We start from the raw sequence: 20,437 nt of genomic DNA, 5'->3' as shown, positions 1-20,437 counted from the left end.
GTTTGACAAAGGTAGGCCACCACTATTAGAACTATTATCTAAACCAGCAAAAGTAGAACAGCAAGAGATTTGGGTGAATCGGTTGGAGAGAAATGATGGGATTTTTCAGTCAATAGTTTTTGAAAAATTAATGGGAGTAGGTGTTGTATTTAGTTTCTTTTTAAGTTCACAGCTCACGCTGATGAAGCTTTCCCAAACATGTCAATTGTAATGCGGAGATATAGTTCTTTTTTAAGTGACAAGCATTTATTGTCGATTTTTCATTCCCTTCTTGAATTCTCGCTTTCGATATTGTAATATTAAAACAAAAGATTTGGGTATGATTGATTGATTGATTTAACCACACTTCATGCAAAAGAGCTTTAGTTTCCAACTTCTCATTTTTAGAAAGTTCATATATTTCAACATACGTTAAAATCAGGTATAGAAAAGTCAAATTTCACAAACGTCACCTGAATTGATTGCTAATGCATAAAACCAGATAAGAAGGTTACCTCAGGAAAACTAGGAAGTTCAGGATCCCAGATGCAAGGCATCAGACCATTTTTACCACCCTGAAAAGCACGAAGTTCATCTTCAAACCAGTCCCTGCACAATCACAATCAGAAAGCTATAGCACAAATGCATAATCCAAGACATGTGAAGTTAAATTGAATATGTTAAGAGGATGGTCTAAAAGTGAAGTCTGAACAGTGTAGACACAAGAGTGGTGTGTGTGCATATAAGATGTATGTAAAGTCTGAGCACCTTCCCGGAATCCATGGCCCCAACCAAGCATCTCTTTTGTCTAACAGGAGTCTCAAGCATGAGCTCTCTTCATAAGCAGAAGGATCCCTGTGATCGAGTTTAACAACAATGAGCATACAGCACCACAAATGGAAACCAAAAGGCAAGGATAAAAAACATTTCACATCCAAGAATATAGATAGAAACATCATAAGAAACATGTTACTTGTCATTACCTAAATGGACCAGTACATAGTTGGAGAAGCTTAGGATGATCACTTCTATATGTCATAGGATCAGAGAGTGACTGGAATGTTATTAGTGTCCTTATGACGAGAACATCCAGGGAAGCTTTTGTCCCAGGAAGGTTTTTGGCAGCTATAAAAGAAATGTGTGATAATACACTGCTCAGAATGAATGGTTAGAAATAAGAGTCAGCACATTGGACAGAAATAGCAAACAGAAATTTTGAGCTGAATAAAAAAGAAATACAATGGGAATACTAAATACCTGCTAAGATACACTAGCACTGGCTGAAGTAGAATCCCATAATTCACAGCTTTAGGAGAAAGAAAACATCTAACAAATGCTGTAAGTGCATCAATAGCTGCAGACCATACACTGAAAAACACATTTTTCAGGCAAACTTCAGCACAATTTTCACATCCTATTATTTTTACCAAGTAAGAAACAATAAAGGTAATCAGAGCCAACTCCTGAAATTTATTCTATCACACAAAATTTAACAGCTGCAGCTTGTACATGCTTATCTCCTTATTTATGAACTCAAATCATGAGAGAAAAAGAGCTCTCTGATCAGCTTCTAGCTACTTGTACTGCCTATACCCCCACTCCCAGAAAAAAAGAAAGAATATCACTCTTCCAGAACAATGCTAAATTGTCCTCCCTGAAAAAAATATTTTAAAAAAAGGCTTCTAAAGAACATAAGTTAATAATTGAAAATTTGTATATTATGCAACACAATTCAACTACACATGTCCTTGAAAAACAAGAAAAGAATAAAAGCTACCAAACTTCTGCCTTCAAGTTGACAACTTCTCTGATCATCATTTAACAGGTGGAATATTCTAACACAAATTTAATTACTTGGGGCTTGTTTGGCATTGTTTTTTTTTTTCAGTTTTCAGTTTTTTTTGAAAATAAAAAATCAAAAACAGAAAACAAGAAAAAGGTGTTTCCACTATTCTGTTGTCCGTTTTCAAAATTATCATGATTTTAATAAGTTTGACTAATTTTTTATTCATTATATGACATATATCATGATTTTAAAAAACAAAAAACCAAAAACCAGAAAAGCACAGTGATGCCAAACAAACCCTTAGTTAGCAATCTTTAATGTTTTCTGACTCGGTCAAATGATAACTTGATCTGAGCCAGGTTAAAGATGAACTATAGGTCAAGCCCATAGTAATAAAGACTCCCAGACAATATTCCCCCTTTTACTGGACCAGACAGATAGGAACTATTGGGCTGTCCCTACCATGATTATCTCAACAACTTCCTAAGACCAATCCACCACATCATCAGTTCTTCTTTATGAGTTTTCTTTAAGTATTCGATAGAAAAAATCAAATAATTAGCATCTAGAAACTGAGAAGTGATTCTGGATATCAATATTTTAGTTTTGATAGCTCAGCTACTGTTAGTGTACATCATTGCATACTTCTCTTGCAGCTACAAGAATCAAGAGAATATTTTCTTGATTGGGGAAGTACAAAGAACCTGGGTCAATCTTAATTTTTTGATAAGAGGACAGGCTATCCTTTGTCTGTACTCTTTTTCTGTTTTCTATCAAAATTAAAATTAAAAAAAAAATTGTACCCAAGTTGCTCACCATATTTTAGATGTCAATTCTCCACTTTGTCGAATTTCTAGTTCCGGATTTCCACTAAATAAGGGAGCCCATAGGGCAAGAATATCAAAGGTCTGGTCCTCAAGCTCCTGCAGGAACAAAAATATAACATATTGCTAAGAAAATGAAAATTGGGGTAAGGAAGATTAAAGGGCATGACAGTTTACCTCTATAGGAATAGATGCTAAAAGTGAAGCTAGAAGTAACCATCCAGCTTCTTTCTCAGTAGTTGCAGCCCCAGGGTTCCTACTGGACTTGGTCAACATATTCTGTGAAACTTCAAGCACCGAGTGTGGCAGTCTGAAAAGCACGACAGCACAAAAAGACATTAAAATCTTTTTCTAAAAAATTGTAAAAGCACTTGCTAAGCCTATCAATGCAGCACAAAGTCAGAAGAAGGGACCACTACTACAGAAACAAAGGCGCTTATTAATTTGTGCAGTAGAAAGGAAGCAAAGGACAATATGTCTACATGCTTGCTACAAATATATTTTATAACAAATCTATAATTATCTAGATATTCATTAACATAGCTCATAATTATATTGATTTTTCTGAAGTGGCTAAACTTAGCCATCAAGTCATAAATACAGCATATAATTTATAAATTAAAATATGTTTATCATTGTTTTAGATCCAAAAGGAAAATATGTATATGGGTGCACTACTTCATTGGCCAAGAAAATAGTTAATCAAAAGGGTAGCAATTGTAATAGTAGCACAAGTACACAGTGGATTAGACTAAGCATAATAATATCAAAAACTTCAACAACCATAGCCATCTGGAAACTTTAACCACCAGCATGATGTAATACAAGCTTGACTGATTGAGCATTACCTAGCCGGATAACCAAGAGCTAGCTTTGGCGAAATAGAAACTAGAGCTGCAAGTAAAGTGGCTTGCCCATGTAAGGAATCAAGATCCTGTTTTAAGGTGTTTCCCTGCAGAGCAAAATGATAAATTTTAGTTTCTCGATTAACAGTTTAAGAGAAGTGAGTTATTATTAGAACAGCCAGGAAATTTTTAAATTAAGTGTAGCAGAGAAGAAAGCAGTAAAAATATGGAAGACTCCAACACTGTGGAATTTAATTTTAAAACAGAATAGCTATATGTCGAAATAAAAGGGTAACTTAACCCTCAAGTAAAATCAAAATCCAAAAGAAATAAAGAAACTTCTTCTAAGTAGTAGGCTCTTGTTCCATTATGAATACCAAGCAATCAAACATACATCGACATAATGAAGATGTTAGATAAATAAGTACCAAAAATGCTTTACAGTATTTGAAGCATGAGTTAGGAAATCACCAAAGGAGTAGCACCAAAGCAAGGAAAGGCAGACTACACTATCTCAATTCCCAAACACCATCACTCCTAGTACACTTATTTCTAGATAAAACTTCTTAATCCTCTCAAGAAACAAACTCAAAAAAAAAAAAAAAAAAAAAAATACCGAACAAGCTAAACTCCAAAGAGCCTTCATACAAAACTAATATATCTGGCATGAAAGTTCATGAAGATAGAAGGTAAACAGACTGACTGAACAACAGTAATTGCAAGCATCCTATTCAAATTTCTTTTGCCAATTCACAGTGCAATAAGAGATATTCCTTGTCTACCAGTCACCACTCTGCTAAATTCACACATATCTGAAGAGAACACTAGTATGATCACTGAACCTGCAGAATGTGTTGAGCTTATTCAAGCACATTGTCCATGCAATGCAGTGGCCTCAACCTCATTCATGACAGCTGACTTCCAGAAATAGGTAGCTAAAGGGATAACAAAGGATATTTTGTAGACACTTTCAGCATACAGTCTTAGTCAACTCATCTAACTATAAATATTGAAGTCCTCCTCGTATAGAGATTCAAGATGCAAAAGATATCAGTTTCTTGATTTTGAAACAACAAAATTAGGTATCATTATGTGAATAAAAGTGGTATAAATGAGGGAAGGAAACAGATAAGGCATTTTCCCCAGCACAAGAAGCATTCTGAAATATCATCACATTTCCAAGCTCAACCATGTCAGCAGAAATAAAATGTCATTAATCCAAACCTGATTGAAAATAAATAGCCATAAAAGAAGAGCTAGATAGGTCAGGTTCCACACATTTACCAATATGCCAGATTCCAGCAACTCCCACAAAAAAAATGATGTTCTCCCAAATCGAACCTAGAGATAATCGCAGCCTACTCAAACATAAGCATCACATTTCTCTTCAATTATCAAGTCTAGATGTGCAACTTCCACTTCAGATTGAAAAATGTTAGCAAGCAGTAATACATGTAGCTATGCCTTGGTAAGTCTTCTATTAATACTGCATAGGCATGAGCTAAAAAACAATCGAAGCAGCATGACCACAACCTTCAAAGCAAAATTTATACAATTGCAATAGAAGAAAGCTTGACAAGCAAACGATTGCCTCAATTCTAACCTTGTCAAATGATACACTTTCTCTTAAGGCACTGAGCATTGTCACACCATAAGAGACCAACCCACTGACACAAGTAGGATCAACTTCAGCCAATGCCCGCAAATTCAAAGCAGCCTCAACACGGACCTACAATTAACAAGCATGTCAGTTTTTGCGAAAAATTAAAATTTTCAATAATCAGATCAGACCAAATCATATTGACATAAAACACATTGCCAAAGCAAGAGCAAGCTATAGAAGCAGAGGCAAGAAATAACACTGATAATCATGTAGGCAATGGAAAATCATAGTCCTTTTTTAATGGGTTACATGCAGATATTCACAAACTAACATAGAACATACAATATAGCACATCACAAACAACCTCTAAGTTATGAATAATAATTTCTAGTACCTCTAATACATCGCCATATAGACTAACGTTTATTTTGTCAGACAAATATATATAAAAAAAAACTCAAAAAAAAAAAATACATTAGATATACATTTAAAAAAGCCAAAGAAATTTAAGTATAGAGAGGATCAGAAGTTCAACATCTCTAGCTTCTCTATAGAGGCATAAGTGGATCTTATTAGAAAGGAATATCTCAAACAATCACAACAGCAAATAACCAAAAACTAGGAAATAAACTTCAATGTTTCTCACACCTCAAAGTCAAAATCCCTACTGAATAGCGTTGAAAATTAATTTACAAACAGCTAGAAGTGCAATAAAAGACATTAGAGGCTTTAACTAACTTATTGGCCAATATGCTCTATAAATAACCAGTGTAGGCCAAAAATTAGCCAATAAATCTGAAATGACTGATGTAGAATTCAAGCAGCAGAATCAGTGACCCTTCATGTGACATTGCAATAAGTATGCTTCTGTCATGTGAAATCCTTACCACATTGTGGTCATAAACATTATTTATTTCCCACAACATAAAAATAGATGTAAGAAATATATAAGATAGAAATGAAAAATTTACCATCTGTGAAGGATGTGACAGTGCAGCAACAACTGTATCATCTAGAACTTCCCTGAACTCCAAAGGAACCTACACAGTGGACAAGATCAGTCATTGAAAGTCTGAAATATTATCAGCCGCGTAAGTAAGCAGATATAACACATATACATATCCTAATATCCAAATCCATGAACAGCCACAAAAGAAACAGATGAAACTCAAGCACATTTCCACACCCTATACTCTCCTTTACTATTTATTCAAAATATAATACTTCAGTTATATTGATAAGTAAGGAATTCACAAACCTGACCCTACCTCCCCTGCAAATAAATACTATCCAAATTCCAAATTATAATGATAGATAATTCTGAGAAGTTGAATACGGGAAATCATCTTTCTGAAGATCTGAAACACTCAAACAAACAATTTATATTTTTAAGAAACCATGCTCCACCATCATCTCCATGCTCCATTGGTTTCAACTATTAATGTTTTAAGAATCCCTGAGTTTAAGATATCTCTTTACTCTACTTCTCCATCTCTGAATTTACAAGACATGCTACTACTTTAATCACGTAACCCTTGTCCAAATATAAACACTTTTGATTTCCTTCGAATTTTATTCACACATATGCCATTCAAGAGGACTAATCCATCATAATCTACAATCAGATCATCAACAAAAGAAAATTTACACTGATTGTCGCGAAGCCTCACCTCTCCTAGAGTTTTTAAAGTATATGACAAGGTACGTAGAGCAGCAACTTTCATTGGCGGGCTACTATCAGGAGATTCAAGCTGCAACATGTCAGAATGTATATAAGCATGTTTAAAATAGACAATAATAAACATCAGTGACATCCAATAAAAACCTTAGTTTAAACCAACAGACCTGCTTTCCCAGAATAACTAAGAAGCTCCTTTGAGTAGGTTCTGTCATCTGATCGACCACACCAACCCTAAGAATATATAGCACACATGCCTTCAAAAACCCATTAATCTATCAGTGAGTAGCATATGATAGTCGAAACCAGTATAGGCATCAGACATCACTTTCTTGTTCATATCAAGAAGTTGCATACCAAAAAAAAAAAAAAAAAGCAGGGCACGCATCAACATCTTGCCTGACTGTATTGAGTATACAATACTTCTTGATAGTTAATACTAACTAAATTTGAAACCATAATGTCCATATCACTTCTGAGCTCAGGAAAACAAAAAAAAAAAAAGCTGCATGCAACAAAAACTCTAAGAAAACTAGTAAATAGGAAGTGTTTTGAAACTAACTTTCAAGGTTTTTAGCTTTTTGTTCAACTAGTAAAAAAGATGGAACATTTTTCAGTACAAAAACAAAATTATGAGAATGAGAAAAGAAAGAAGATCATGACATTCATACTTAATATCACATGTTTTTCCTGAACCCCAGTTCTAATTTTTCTTCTTAGCATGAACTTGATAAAAGAACTTATTACGATTTCCGACACAAAATCCAATGCATTCTCCCATTGATTTATGATTCTATCAATTCACGCATGTGTCTCTTTTAGTTTTTGAGTTCATATTAATCTAGCTTACTAACCGCATAATATCTGGACAGCCAAAACAAGCAGAATGAAACTATGTAAGTGAAGCAAGTATCACAATTGCCAACCAGAACATGGCTTGAACTTAAATCTTCTGTAACCAAGTTATTTTCAGGCCATCTAAAAGACAATGATAAGCAAGATTGCAAAGAAAGATAAAACTCGAGGGCAAGGACAGATAGGTTTAGCAAGTATGATAAGGACTACCAGAGCTTGTGCATCAATAGATGTATCCACTCGAAGCATGTCCATCACTTGGGAAGTGAAGTCTTGAAGTTCACTATCTGGATGAAGATACTTGAGAAGAATGGCCTGAAATTTGTAGTTCAAGAAGCCAATTGATCACAAGTGCAACATCAAACAAAAAGAAGTTAAGCAAACACATAAGCAGAAGCTCAAACACATACAAGCTACAGAGAAAATATGATAAGCAGTTACAGTGCAGCACTGTCAACCATCAGATCTCCTTGTGAACTGTTTTATGAATGAATGGAGATCTAATCACTCTACCACCCCACCCCACCCCACCCCCCATCCCCACCCCAAAATCCTGTTAGCATGTCTGCATGTGTGTGTTAAGAAACACATGATATAAACTGGCCATCACTTAGTCTATGAAATAGAGAGGATGGGATGCAAAAATATTGAGCTTACCAGAACTATTAAACAAAAAGTGAGATGGTCCAATTCTTTTTTATAAAAGCCACCTTCAATTAAATTATTATCACTAAGCCAAAGCATGCCAACATCAAAGAATAGGATAGAGACAACAGCAGCCATCAATTCCATACACAGCTCAAGCAGCTGTCAAGCCACTAAAAAATTTAAAATACTACTTTGCTAGATAACAAAAGTAGGGAACTGAAGATACACCAAATCAACAAAACTCAAGACCCAAGAACAAGTCAAGCTTGTAAATGTCTAAATGGAAGCTGATGCAACGGTGCTTAAGTTTTAATTTTTTAGAGCTTCGCCTTAAAAGATGCAGGAAATAGTTTGAAGTTTACTTTGATCTGAATTACTCATACATAAGAAGATTGAAGATGGCCAATCACATAAATAAGCTTCACTCAGCAAAATAATATATAAATAACTACCTGAAGGAAGGAGACCCATGCTAACGTTAAGCTGATCCGCACATCCCGTGACCGGACACCACTTGCTGCATTATGAACTAGAGATGTTACAACTATAATCAAATTATCTAAAAAAAGAAAACTAATTGTGGATCAGATAAGGGCAGCCATAATAGGATCCTCATATGTTTACTTCTCACTCACACATTATTTTCTTTTTTTTCTCCTATATATTGACCCTACACCTAATAAAATTTCCCAAATCTAGAAAGGAAAAAATAATCCTCCTGTAAACTCTAGTACCATCTGTCACTGGACACTGGTAATAGACAAGACAGACAGAGCAGTACTGGTGCCAGGAGAACTGGAAGAAAGAGAAAGTATCACCCATGACTTACACATCAAAATTCTCATAAAAAGAGAGAGAGAGAGAGAGAGAGAGAGAGAGAAACATTGACAAGTAGTCAAGCAACCCAAAACAAGGCCAGTGACCAGCAACAACAGGCCATGGGGGGGTAGTAGATCTTTTACAGTGTGTTTGAATAAAGAAAGGGGAAGGAAAAGAAGGGGAAGGAAAGGAAAAGGGAAGGAAAGGAAAAGGGAAGGGAAGGGGAGGGGAGGGAAGAATGATGAGTTTTCCTTCCTATTCTCTCCATAGTTGGAGAGCTTGATTTCTTACAATTTAATCCCTCCATTTCTCTTCACTCCAATTCCCTTCCATCCTCTTTGTTATCCAAATGAAAGATACCCCATCCCTCCATTTCCCTTCCATCCTTTCCCTCCATTTCCTTCAATCCAAACAAAGGGTTAGTTATGCTCAAAATTCATTGTTGATTCTTGGTTAACATAGTGTCAAGGTTAGTTTAACCTTGCTCAATATACTTGTTCAATTATTTCAAACATATGTTATTGTCTTATTTAGCCATCCTGCACACATCAACTAGTTTGTTTAGTTGATGAATACTAGTATATACAGTAGCAGTTAGTTGGAGGGTAGGAAGTTTCCTCTCTTTTGCATAATCTATGCTTTTGCAACATTCCATCAGCTCGGTTTAACTAAACAAAAACACAATTCAACTTCTACCCCCCTTCCTCCTGTGGACTTTTGGCAGATACAGCTTAAAACCCCAGGGAATAACATACCTTTCACAAATGAAGATACCAGGTGCCTCTGCAAGCCATCTTCTAGTTTCTTTGCTGAGGTAAGTTGTCCTTTTCCTTTTAGTTGCACCTGCGATAGTATAAGACAGCCGGAATCTCTTTTTAACAACTAGCTACACATAAAAACCATATCCCTCAAAGACTTGAAAATTGTAAACCTGTGCCTCGGGATTCATTTCAAGAGCAAGCACTGCACCCAATGCTTCAGCAAAGGCATCACGGATAGATGAATTTGGATCACTAAAAGCCTGATAGAGGTAAGCATTAGTTAGTAAATGAATAAAGAGGCAATTATATAAAGCAAGGGAGGAGGATCTACCTTAACACAAGTAAAGGCTGAACTATCAAGCTCTGCAGTACCCAAACCTGGTCCTCCAACATTAGCAAATGTCTTTAGACATCTAGCAGCAGCTATTCTGACAATAGGTGACTTATCAACAACACCGAATCGCATGATGAGTCGAAATGCCTCTGTATATGCTGTAGCAGCAGAAGCACCACCACAACCCTCCATAGCATTCCGAAGCATATGTAGAGCCTCTTTCCTTACATACTCCTGTAAATTTTTATGTTAATTACGGTAAAATAGAAAAAACCAGCCCGAATCCCAAACAACTATATTTTTCTTAAGACTATTTCAGACAAACTTCTTGATTCTTAAACTTGTGTAGTTTAAGAAAACACAAGTTGCTCCTTACACCATAGCCTAAGTCCCCAAGCATAATGTACTATGTAGGTTAGCAAAAACATCAAAATCATGTTGTACAAACGACCTCGTAGATCAATGTCTCTAGATGTGTGTACAATGTGCCATAGTGGTGTCAATACAAACAATCCATCTTGTATGATCTAAGTACGTTAACCTGGAGACATACTTCATCATTAAAAGCATTTGAGTACACCCCTAAAGGAAAGAGAAAAAAAAAAAAAAAAAAAAAAAAAAAAAAAAGGAAGCATATATTTAGGAGTACATAAAATTGTTAATTAGTCACTCTGGAATAAAATGCCAGCAGAATTTGCAGAAAACCAAGCATTTCAAATGGCTCTTTGAGGATAACAACAGGTTTTCCACTTTTCCTAACCTCACAATTTCTCTTTCTAGTATATGTACCAGGAGTAATTCCACTTACACATCCTAAGAATATCATAGTATTACACATCTATTGATCTATTAGTTAAACCAATCCAAAAAAAATGAAATTACTCCCACAAAGATGTTCCCCGAGGATAAGTTGGGCCAACCAGCATGGCTGCATATTGCAGTGTTTTTTTTTTTTTTTTGGTGTGTGTACCTCAAACAGGAAAAATTCTCTCATCAATCCATCATTGATGAATTCTCTCAGTCTCATGCTATCTAAAAAAACAAAAATAACATGAAAAATTAAAAGGCCTAAGTAGATCTAATACATTATTACTCAGCATTCAACTCCCTCTGCTTTCCCTTCCATGGGCAAATTTCAAAAAAAATTAAAAGAGAATACTTGTATACCTATGAAAAACCTAAGAAATCATTTTCATCTCATTCATTCATCAATAGCCTTAATATATCTGATTCAGAACCTTTGTTCCACAATACACACTAAGGGAATGGTAATGAGGTGCTTATAGCATATAAGACTAATTCAGTGTGGTGGTAGTCAAAATCATAAATAAATAGATAAAAATTTACATATCAACAAATTTAAATACCTCATGAGACTTCATAAGTTTCGAGGCAATACTTGTTGTTTCTGAAAATCCAGAAGTGATCTTCCTACCAAAATGTCGATATAATTCTCCCAAACACTGGGCAACACCTTGATTTAACAGAAAATGAGAAATAGGTCATGACTAAGCAGTAATTCAAACCTACAAAAGAAAAAAAATATCCAGTATAAATTACTTGAGAATGTGCCATGGATGTATGGTTCGTAATGAACAAAATAGATACAACTATACATCATCTCTTTTGCAAAGACAAGGTTTTGGCAAAGTTCTCTATTTGTTACACCGGGAAGTTTAGATTATGAATGTGTCATTGCTGACAGGCAAGCATGTCCTCTATAAATCTCTTTTATTGAGTTCTCTTGGTGTTTCTTGTCAAAGTATTTCCACCATTTCATCTTGATGTTCCCGTATGCCTTATCTCATATTCAAATCATCCATATATATTAATAACATATTGGTAAAAAAGTATGAAAATTAATTTCTCAAAACTACACATTGTAACATACTAGCAAGATCCCACGTGATAAATTTTGTTTTCAAATATACGGGGTAAGATTTTATGGTCATAGTTTTGGATCTATGAACAAGACGTTCCAAATGGGAACATCAAAAAGAAGCGAAGGGAATAACGTTGTGAAAATAAATTGTTCCATACTTTCCCTTCAAAGAAATTTTCGTACTTTCTATTAGCCATATAATTCATTCGTATCTTTTTAGTGGACCCATTTTGACTCAAGACACTATTAACATAAGTTACTTTGACTCCTTTGTGTGCTTTATTCTTCCAAAAAAAAAAAAAATATATATATATATATAGTCATGTGGGAACCTATTAGATTCGTCTCAACGGTGCCTAAAGAAAATTTATTAACTAATATGAAGCGAAGAAAGTATGTTTGATACGACCACAACAACACATACCCAAAAATTATTCGTTGATGGGAAATTGAATTAAAGAGACAAAGCCCACATGCCCACCATAATTAAGCAAGCATCTGAAATCCTATATAGGGCCTCAATCACAATTTATTAGGAGTGAACACTAGTGACCAGCATCAAGTTAAGTGGAAATCTTCACCTTTTACTTCTTTGATCATCTTATATATATTTTCAAGTTACATTTTTCTAATTAATCAGCTTCCTCCTCATTCAGCAAAGTCTTTAATTTCTATCAGCCTTAGACGAAGGGAAAAAGGAACCAACAAAAACAAGGCTACCCGATATATTTATTTGCTTTTCTCTTGTTCTCTAGTAAAGCAAAATCAATGCCAATAACCAAGTTCACATTTCATTTGTTCAAAGTGAAATGCAACTGCAAAGCAAAATCATACACTAAGAAATAGGAGCATTGTTTTGCCAATGAAATAATGGTGAACAACAACATCACCCATATATATACAGGTAATTAACACGAGATTCAGAGTTCATTGACAAACCAGCAACACATTGAGGTTCGCTTCTCTTCCCGTCAGCAAGAAACCCTTGAAGAGCACTAGCCCTTGAGTATATCGAAATAGGATCTCCTTTCCAGATAATTTTAACCATAGCTAATGATGCCAAGTGCCGCACCGGCCTCCGGGCACCCAAAACCAGCAGCGAAAACAATGCATCTTCACATTTTCTTTGCCATAACATAATAGGTTCCTAATTTAATCAATATCAAGCCCATTCATAATTTCAGCAAGAATTCCCAATCAAAACATAATAATTCTCTAAAACAATCCAAATGCCAGTATAATTTGCAACATAAAATCTCAAAATTCAACTTAAACAACCTAAAAATAATTAAATTGATTGCAACATAAACATAAACATGCTGAAATTCCATGATTTTGAACAAATTAGCAGCAACATAGATCTAATCAAGCAGAGAAAAGATAAAAAGGAGAAAGAAAGAAAGGAAACCTTAGGTTCGTCATTAATGGCGGAAATGAGATCGGAGAGAAGATCAAAACAGAGAAGGGGATCGGGAGATTTGTGAGCAGCAGAAGCGACAATGGATTGTAATTGAGCAACGAGAACGCCAAATTGTGAGAGCGGAATATTACTCTCTCTCATCGTAACCTTTTTCGCCATTGTTGAAAGTTCAAGGTTTTGATTTGATTGAGATTCTGAGAAAAGATGAAGACGAAGAATTTGCAATGTAGAAGAGAGTAATGTTCAGTTTACAAGAGCTCCCATTGCAGAGGAGCAATCATAAGCTGAGGAAGTAGCTAATATGGAATTGTTATATTCACTCTCAGTTTGAAATGCTAGACGAACGAACCACAACTCCGGTAATGTGATTGTTTGGCAATCGGCGGTTGAGTGTTAGGCTTGTTTGTCTCGCTAGAAGTATTAGTTGTATGGATTGACTTTTTAAGTTAGTTGTTTAAACTGTTTAAAAAAGTGTTTAATAAAATTATTAGTGGTTGTTAGAACTTTATTAGAGATTAAGTGGGCCAACAAGCTAAAAGCCAATTGCAAAAGCTACTCCTATTAGCTTTTGGCTTTTGGCAGAAAAGTCAGCTTAAAAGCCAATAAAAAAAGCCAACCACCAACCATATTTGTTGGTTGTTTGACCAAACTAAAAAGTCAAAAACTAGACAAAATGTCAATTGTCAAACACCCCTAATCTCCTACTATTTCGTAAATCCGCAATTAGAAGGATATAACATTATTATACGGATGTTAGATTCTCGAGTGGCGTTACGGGGATATAATCGAGATTAGCTGGTTAAAACTTAAAATGTCGAAGTTACTTCCTTTTTATTTAAAAGATTGTTTCATTGCAATTTGTAGTGTTGAACTTTGAAAACTTTGACTACGAACAATCATTATTCCGTATGAGTACTTTATACGAAATATGAAGTATTTAAGTATGAGTTTAAAGTAACAAATACGAAGTATGAAGTCTTTAGTACGAGTACAGAGTGACAAATAACATAATCATTAGAAGATGTGAAGATACTAACAAAAAAATTTTGAAGTACAAAGTATAACCAAAAAAAATTGGAATAATTCATCATTTTTGCCTTCAACCAAAAGTTTAAGCGGATGGTTGAAGACCTTGAAACCTAAGATCGATTTATATACTCTATTTTATGTCATGTTATCTCTAATATCATGATAAAGGACTAACTCAATTAAAAATTTAAATGGTTGAAACTTATCTTCGATTTATATACTCTATCATTAATATAGTCTTCTTTATAGTGGGATAATAACATAACGTTCCTCAGGGTAGGGAGCTAAACTTCCTACACAAAACATACACAAGTCCCATTTATTCATACTTAGTACGAATATCTTTTTTCCCTGCTGATATCTTCACAGTGTCCTGCAGTTGCCAATTCATCACCAAGCAAAAGGTGTGTAATCTAACTAGAAATTTTATTGTTATTTTGTGTTAATTTTGTGATTTATTATTATTGTTTGCATGTGTGTTTACATTTTTTAATTGCCAGGATTTTTGTTAATTGGATGAATTTGCTTATGTTTTGTATTAGCAACTAGCACTTTGTTTTGTGAGCTGCTATTAGAGGTTTCAATTAGCTGTTTTTATTGTTCATGAGTGTAAGATTAATTAATTTCGGAGGGTGAGATGGGATAGTAATAGGGGTTTGTGTGATCCCTTGTTTTTGCTTTTCACCTGTTATATATTTCCCTCTTGCTTAGGGTAGGCGTTGTAACATAAGTAACTATTGCGGAAAATAATGGATTTAATATGATTCTCCAATTATTTGTGCTAAGAATTCTTAAGTTGATGTCACCAAGATTCAAACTTTGATATTAGGATCTAAATGAATGAAGTAAATATAATGAACAATGGGAATATCCAGCAAATTATGCTAGATTTCAGTAATCATATCACTCCACAATACATATTCTGTACAAAGTTTGGCATTTTCATGTAATAGGTAAATAACAGATACTACTATAAGACCTAAATTGAAGCAGGAATGAACTTAGAAAAAGTAATGATCACAGATTCTCAGGGATTATTCTGTTCAGCTGTGAATGAAAGCTTTTAAGTGGCCAATCATTTCTTGTGTGCGAGCTTTGGAGAGTGACGAGCTATGTAGGATCTGAAATGCGTGACCCACACCCTTGTAGACCATCATTTTTACCTTCTTATCTGCATTAGCCATGGTAGAGCAGAACTCCTTGTTCCTATCCATCAAGATATCCATGTCTGACACAAACACCATTGTAGCTGGAAGTTCTATACTATTCAATTTAGCTGCACCTTTGGCTAGAGGGTTGCACCATGGATGCTCCCGGGTAGAGCCCATAGGGAGGGATAACCGCCAATAGGTATCAGCTGCTGATAAAGTAAGTGCTGATCCATATGGTTGAGGGGCCTTTTCAGATGCAGTCCGTGCCTCACCTCCAAAGAAAGGTTGGATTAGGATAGTGCCTCGGTGAGAGAGTGGCCTTAGAAGGGTTGACCTTGCTGATCTGCTGTCCCCAAATCTTAGAACGACATTATGAGCTATGTTAGCTCCTGCGCTGTCACCTGCTAGGAAGAAACCTAAGAAATTGCAGCAGCTTAGCCACCAAGAATGCTCTCTTGAGCCATTGGTAGCTTGCTCCTTCACCCACATGACGGTGTTGTAACCATCCTCATAGGCAGCAGGAAGACGGTTTTCAGGGGCTAGACGGTAGTTTACCGACATGACTACACAACCTGCTTTAGATGCTAGGTTGGATATGAAGTCATGGTAACAGTTCCACGCTGCTGAACCTACACAGAAACCTCCTCCGTGGAAGTAGACAAGTAGAGGCAGGTTCCTTTGTCCTTGCGGAACATAGACACGTGCCCACAGATTAGTTGATCTGTCCAAGACAATATCCCTTGAAGTCACCCTTAGCTCAGAAGGAATGCTGCAAGGGACATTTGGGATGATAGGTAGCCTTTCAACATGCCCATCTTTATATACCCTGATGAGCCCTTCTATTTCTTCCACTAAAGCACCGTGATGGTGGTGTTTTCTTGCATTGAGACTCAGTCTCGGATCTAGAGAGAGGGCAGCCATTCTCTTTTTGACTTTACAAATAAGAGAATATGTGTTATTATGCAGGTCAGTATTTCATTGAGTCCTTATATAGGGGAAGAGGTCAAAAAAGATGACCAATGTGAATACTTCAAACTAGAAAAAAACTTGATGCTCTCTTTATTTGACAAGTGGGAAATTGGGAGCTCACCGTTTTTGTGAGGTGGATTGAAATTTTGTCTAGGGTGTCCAGCATCTAGCTTTTTGTTGATACTATTTGTATGTAGTTAAACCTTTGGTTGGATGTTTCCATAGTATCTAATCAACCTTGGCAACATGATGGAATAATGATAACAGTATCTGATGGTACAAGCACGGCACTGACAGCCAACAATACTTAGCTGCTGATAAACTTGAATTTAACTGATATGTTTGTTTGGATGGCTAGAAAGGAATCACCAAAATCTTGTCAACAGAGACGAGATTTAGCCGGTGATTTGTTATTTGGCGTAACTGGTGCATATGCACCATAAGTAATGAAAATAATTTCATGCAGTGGGTCCAAACATCAGTAATTCATTGGAAGAGACTGTTACAAGTTGATGAACAGAGAATGTAATTCCACCTCTAACACATCTTGTTAGGACTTGTCTATCAAATGCCCCTAAATGGAATCTGTTGATCATCCTTTAGGCTTCTGTGGGAAGCTGTAACTGGAGGATAATGTTTCTGTCTTTTGGCACCGTATATATATTGGATGTTTATCGATTAGCAAATGCCTATGTACAGTAAGATTTTGACAATATGAATCTCAATCATTCTAGCCTATCATACTGTACAATAACTACGAGTCTACGACAGTGCCTCAGATGAGGCTCGCCTTGTGTGAACTGATGGGATCAGATGTGTGTAACCTTGCTAATTATTGGAAAAGGCTGTTTTGGTGATGTCTAATCAATTGCAAACAAGCTGTTTCAAAGAACATATTTATTAGATGTTTGAATTAATTCACTATAATACCGTAAAGCTTTACTGGCCTAAAAAGTATTAACAACATGAATATACTTATATTGTTGATCACAAAACCTATTTAAGATGATTTTTATGTTCTTTGCTTTTATATTTGGGGAGTAGGAGTGGGAGGGAGGGTTAGATAACTGTTTGAGAATGATTCCTAAATCTCAACTGTATCAAATTCTAACATGGAAGATAATGGTTTCAAGAATGAAACCAAAATTAATCTTTCTACATCAATAGCCATTTGAAAGTGTGATAAACATGGTTTATAAAGTCGGATGTGTTATCTTTGTTCTGATTGACCAGAATCTGATGAGTTTTTGGAGCTATATGGTTCTAGGGGCAATTGCCCATTCGGCTTATGGCCAACTTAATAGTGCATGCATTCAAACATACAAGGCTTAAAGTTCTTATTCTTAAGATGCTTTGAGTAAATTCTTGTGATATGCTATTTGAATTTAAGGGAATTATATTTGTCCTTCATTCTGGATTTGAGGTGTTTGCTAGCATCTTATTGGGACCTTTTCTAAGCCATTGGTTTGCATTATCACCTTCTGGCTTAGCTTTTGACTTTCTGACCTGGAAATAAATTAGGAGTTATTCCATGATGGTTGATCTTTCGTGCAAATCATTTTTCACATTTCCAGAAAGACTTTGTTTTCCTACTGTTAGGTTTAGGCTGCAGGTCAAATACGAGACTGAGGACGAAAACCTGTCATCCTTGTGCCTGTGCTGAAGCACTTGTATTATTGAAATACAATCAAATCTGACTTTGCCTAAGAATAATATGTGTTAGTTCTTTGAAAATAAGATTCGAGGTCCAAGGATAATACTTTGCCTAAGCACATAGAGGGTTCATGATTCAATGCATGACAATTTTTTCTAGGGCTCTGATATTTTCATACTGATTGAGCTTGATGTTTATTTGTTTATAAATTTAGCCACAATAATTCCATGCATCTATTTTGAATTATGATTATGAATATTCTGGCAAAGGGGGAAATCCTGCTTAATTCAGAGTAATCTCTTGGTTGAAAAGGCCATATATTCTTTTGATATTCTTCTTTTTAATTTTAGCAGAGTCAGTCTGAAATCTGGAAGATATATTCTTTACTCAAAATTCTTTTAACTAGACTTTTTCTCCCTTGCTCGTGATGCAGGTACGAAGTACTTAGAAGATGGCTTAAATTAATATTACATAGATTTCTCTAAGAATGCTTGAAAAAGTTTATTTTTTAATAGAATCTATGATATCCTGACCTCAAGAACTGGCTAAGCTGACTGGAAGCTTGCACGACTGCACGTTATATTCTGATCAAATGCATGGATTCTGAACAGAGTTGTTAGAGTCAACATGAAAATTTGCTTTGCAAACGCTAAAGCAACATTCATGGACTGTGACAAGGCAAGTCCAGCTTATAGTCTTTTAATTTACTACTTTAAGCATGTACAATATTCAGGGGTCCCAAATAGATTTTATTCCTCCAAGGATGATATGCAGAACTATGAATTTCCAAGTACAGAAAATGGATTTCCGCCCATGAGGATTATAAGATTGTGATTTGACCTGTTGAGGTTGAGCTAACAGCGATACCTTCTGCTCTGGCATACCCATATCGTCTGATATATGATTGGATTCTTTCTATCCTTTTCTTCCTCACCAAAAACAAATCTTTCATTGCCACCGCGGATATGCAAATCTCTGTAGCTTTATGCTCCCGCATATTGTTCTCCTTTTGACTATGTATTTGAGAGCAAGACAAAGACATATTATCTCTTACAGTAGCTTTTTACTCTACCTATATCTTGACTCTGTAGCATATTTTCTGAAGAAGTTTCTGCTGAGTATCTTTGCTATATGACTGATTGTCAGCATGTAAGCATATTAATTCTTCAGTTAGATTGCTTTTGTATAATGTTCCTGTTATCCATATGCTAGCAGATTAAACACGAGTCTTTTCAGTAACTCAGTGGCCCTTTTCTTTAGGTTTTTGGTTTTTGTGGGAACAACTAGTGCCTCCAGTCCAACCATTGTTGAGTTAATGCCAGGGTCACGTCGACTTTTTTATTGGACATTCTTCACTCGCTTGTCAAATCATTTGGTCAAGTCGGTAAATCAAATCACAATTCAGTTGCTTTTCAGGATGTACAAAATTGTATTCAAGACCCTAAATTTTCGGGTGGAATCTGATCATGTTTTTAGATTGAGTAGAATTTTGCCAGTTAAAGAGTATGAGGTTAAATTGAGGAAAAGGAACGTGTTTTGTAGCCATGGACTTATTATTCATACAATCATACTTTATACTAATTAGGATGATAAGCGCTTATAGATGATCACAAAAAATTACCTAGTGATGATTTTCTAAGATCTGTTTGTGTCGTGTCCCAACCATACAACTCTTTTTGTAGATATAGACTGCAACTTAAATTACACATTATGAAACCTTACTCATTGCAGCATAGACGAGAACACGCTGAATACCCATACATATGTCCATAACTCCATAAGGTGTCCTACTTTCAATCGCCCTTCAGCTTTCGCTAGAAGTTAAGGTCACCCAACTCCAGGTCTTATTTGTGTTCTAACCTCCATAGGCGATTATGAAATGGACTATAAGAGAGGTTTATGCTTATATACTTGACAGTCAACAGGGAGCTATGAAGCTAAAGTTTCTTTGTGCAGCTTCGTAACATCATTCTTAACTTTTAAACACAACATTGGAATTTGGAAATACAAAAGAAAACAACTCGTCAATTTCAAAAACATAATTTGACCAATACATCACCATTCTCAGAGATGTATCAGTTTGGTAAACACAAGGGTAAGAGAAATTAAATGAACTTGAATCTGTGTAGTGCCCTAGTGTGAAACTGGCAGCAGTAGATTCAAAACAATAAAACATGAAGTCTTTAAAATGCTGTTTATA

At 35.4% G+C, this 20,437-nt stretch overlaps 2 protein-coding genes and 1 long non-coding RNA gene across 5 annotated transcripts in view; 1 reads left to right on the top strand and 2 right to left on the bottom strand.

The window, feature by feature from the left end:
- The window catches only part of LOC110728188 (protein SWEETIE-like), a 32,861-nt gene extending 19,075 nt beyond the window's left edge, over positions 1-13,786 (bottom strand). Inside the window, exons 1-19 of one of the 3 annotated variants that reach the window (XM_021907844.1) lie at positions 13,423-13,786; positions 12,954-13,161; positions 11,500-11,606; positions 10,130-10,366; positions 9,969-10,058; positions 9,793-9,880; positions 8,671-8,735; positions 7,781-7,885; positions 6,883-6,972; positions 6,708-6,788; positions 6,009-6,077; positions 5,038-5,163; positions 3,438-3,541; positions 2,767-2,899; positions 2,582-2,688; positions 1,237-1,347; positions 963-1,130; positions 748-834; positions 495-588 (exon numbers count right to left, since the gene is read on the bottom strand). In XM_021907844.1, coding sequence (XP_021763536.1) covers positions 495-588; positions 748-834; positions 963-1,130; positions 1,237-1,347; positions 2,582-2,688; positions 2,767-2,899; positions 3,438-3,541; positions 5,038-5,163; positions 6,009-6,077; positions 6,708-6,788; positions 6,883-6,972; positions 7,781-7,885; positions 8,671-8,735; positions 9,793-9,880; positions 9,969-10,058; positions 10,130-10,366; positions 11,500-11,606; positions 12,954-13,161; positions 13,423-13,593 — 2,241 coding nt within the window. In that variant the 5' untranslated portion in view covers positions 13,594-13,786. Of the gene's footprint in view, positions 1-494; positions 589-747; positions 835-962; positions 1,131-1,236; positions 1,348-2,581; positions 2,689-2,766; positions 2,900-3,437; positions 3,542-5,037; positions 5,164-6,008; positions 6,078-6,707; positions 6,789-6,882; positions 6,973-7,780; positions 7,886-8,670; positions 8,736-9,792; positions 9,881-9,968; positions 10,059-10,129; positions 10,367-11,499; positions 11,659-12,953; positions 13,162-13,422 lie in introns of those variants that run through there. The other 2 variants (XM_021907845.1, XM_021907846.1) reach the window with 2 other exon arrangements.
- A 934-nt stretch (positions 13,787-14,720) lies between these two features.
- LOC110728186 lies at positions 14,721-19,423 on the top strand. The gene is made up of 2 exons (XR_002512652.1): positions 14,721-14,867; positions 18,671-19,423. It is a non-coding gene; the product is annotated as an uncharacterized LOC110728186 (long non-coding RNA).
- On the bottom strand, positions 14,880-16,713 carry LOC110728185 (probable carboxylesterase 17). Its single transcript, XM_021907843.1, has one exon. The coding sequence runs from the start codon at positions 16,533-16,535 to the stop codon at positions 15,507-15,509; it is 1,029 nt and encodes a 342-aa protein (XP_021763535.1). The 5' UTR covers positions 16,536-16,713; the 3' UTR covers positions 14,880-15,506.
- Positions 19,424-20,437: the final 1,014 nt, after the last annotated feature.

This window comes from Chenopodium quinoa, unplaced genomic scaffold (assembly GCF_001683475.1).
Source record: "Chenopodium quinoa cultivar QQ74 unplaced genomic scaffold, ASM168347v1, whole genome shotgun sequence".
NCBI lineage: Eukaryota > Viridiplantae > Streptophyta > Magnoliopsida > Caryophyllales > Amaranthaceae > Chenopodium > Chenopodium quinoa.
The sequence above is the reverse complement of the archived record's forward strand: the minus strand, read 5'-3'. Positions and strand labels throughout refer to the sequence as shown.

Coding starts and splice junctions, on each gene's coding strand:
- LOC110728185 (XM_021907843.1), bottom strand. CDS start 16,535: ATGGCTGCCCTCTCTCTAGATCCGAGACTGAGTCTCAATGCAAGAAAA.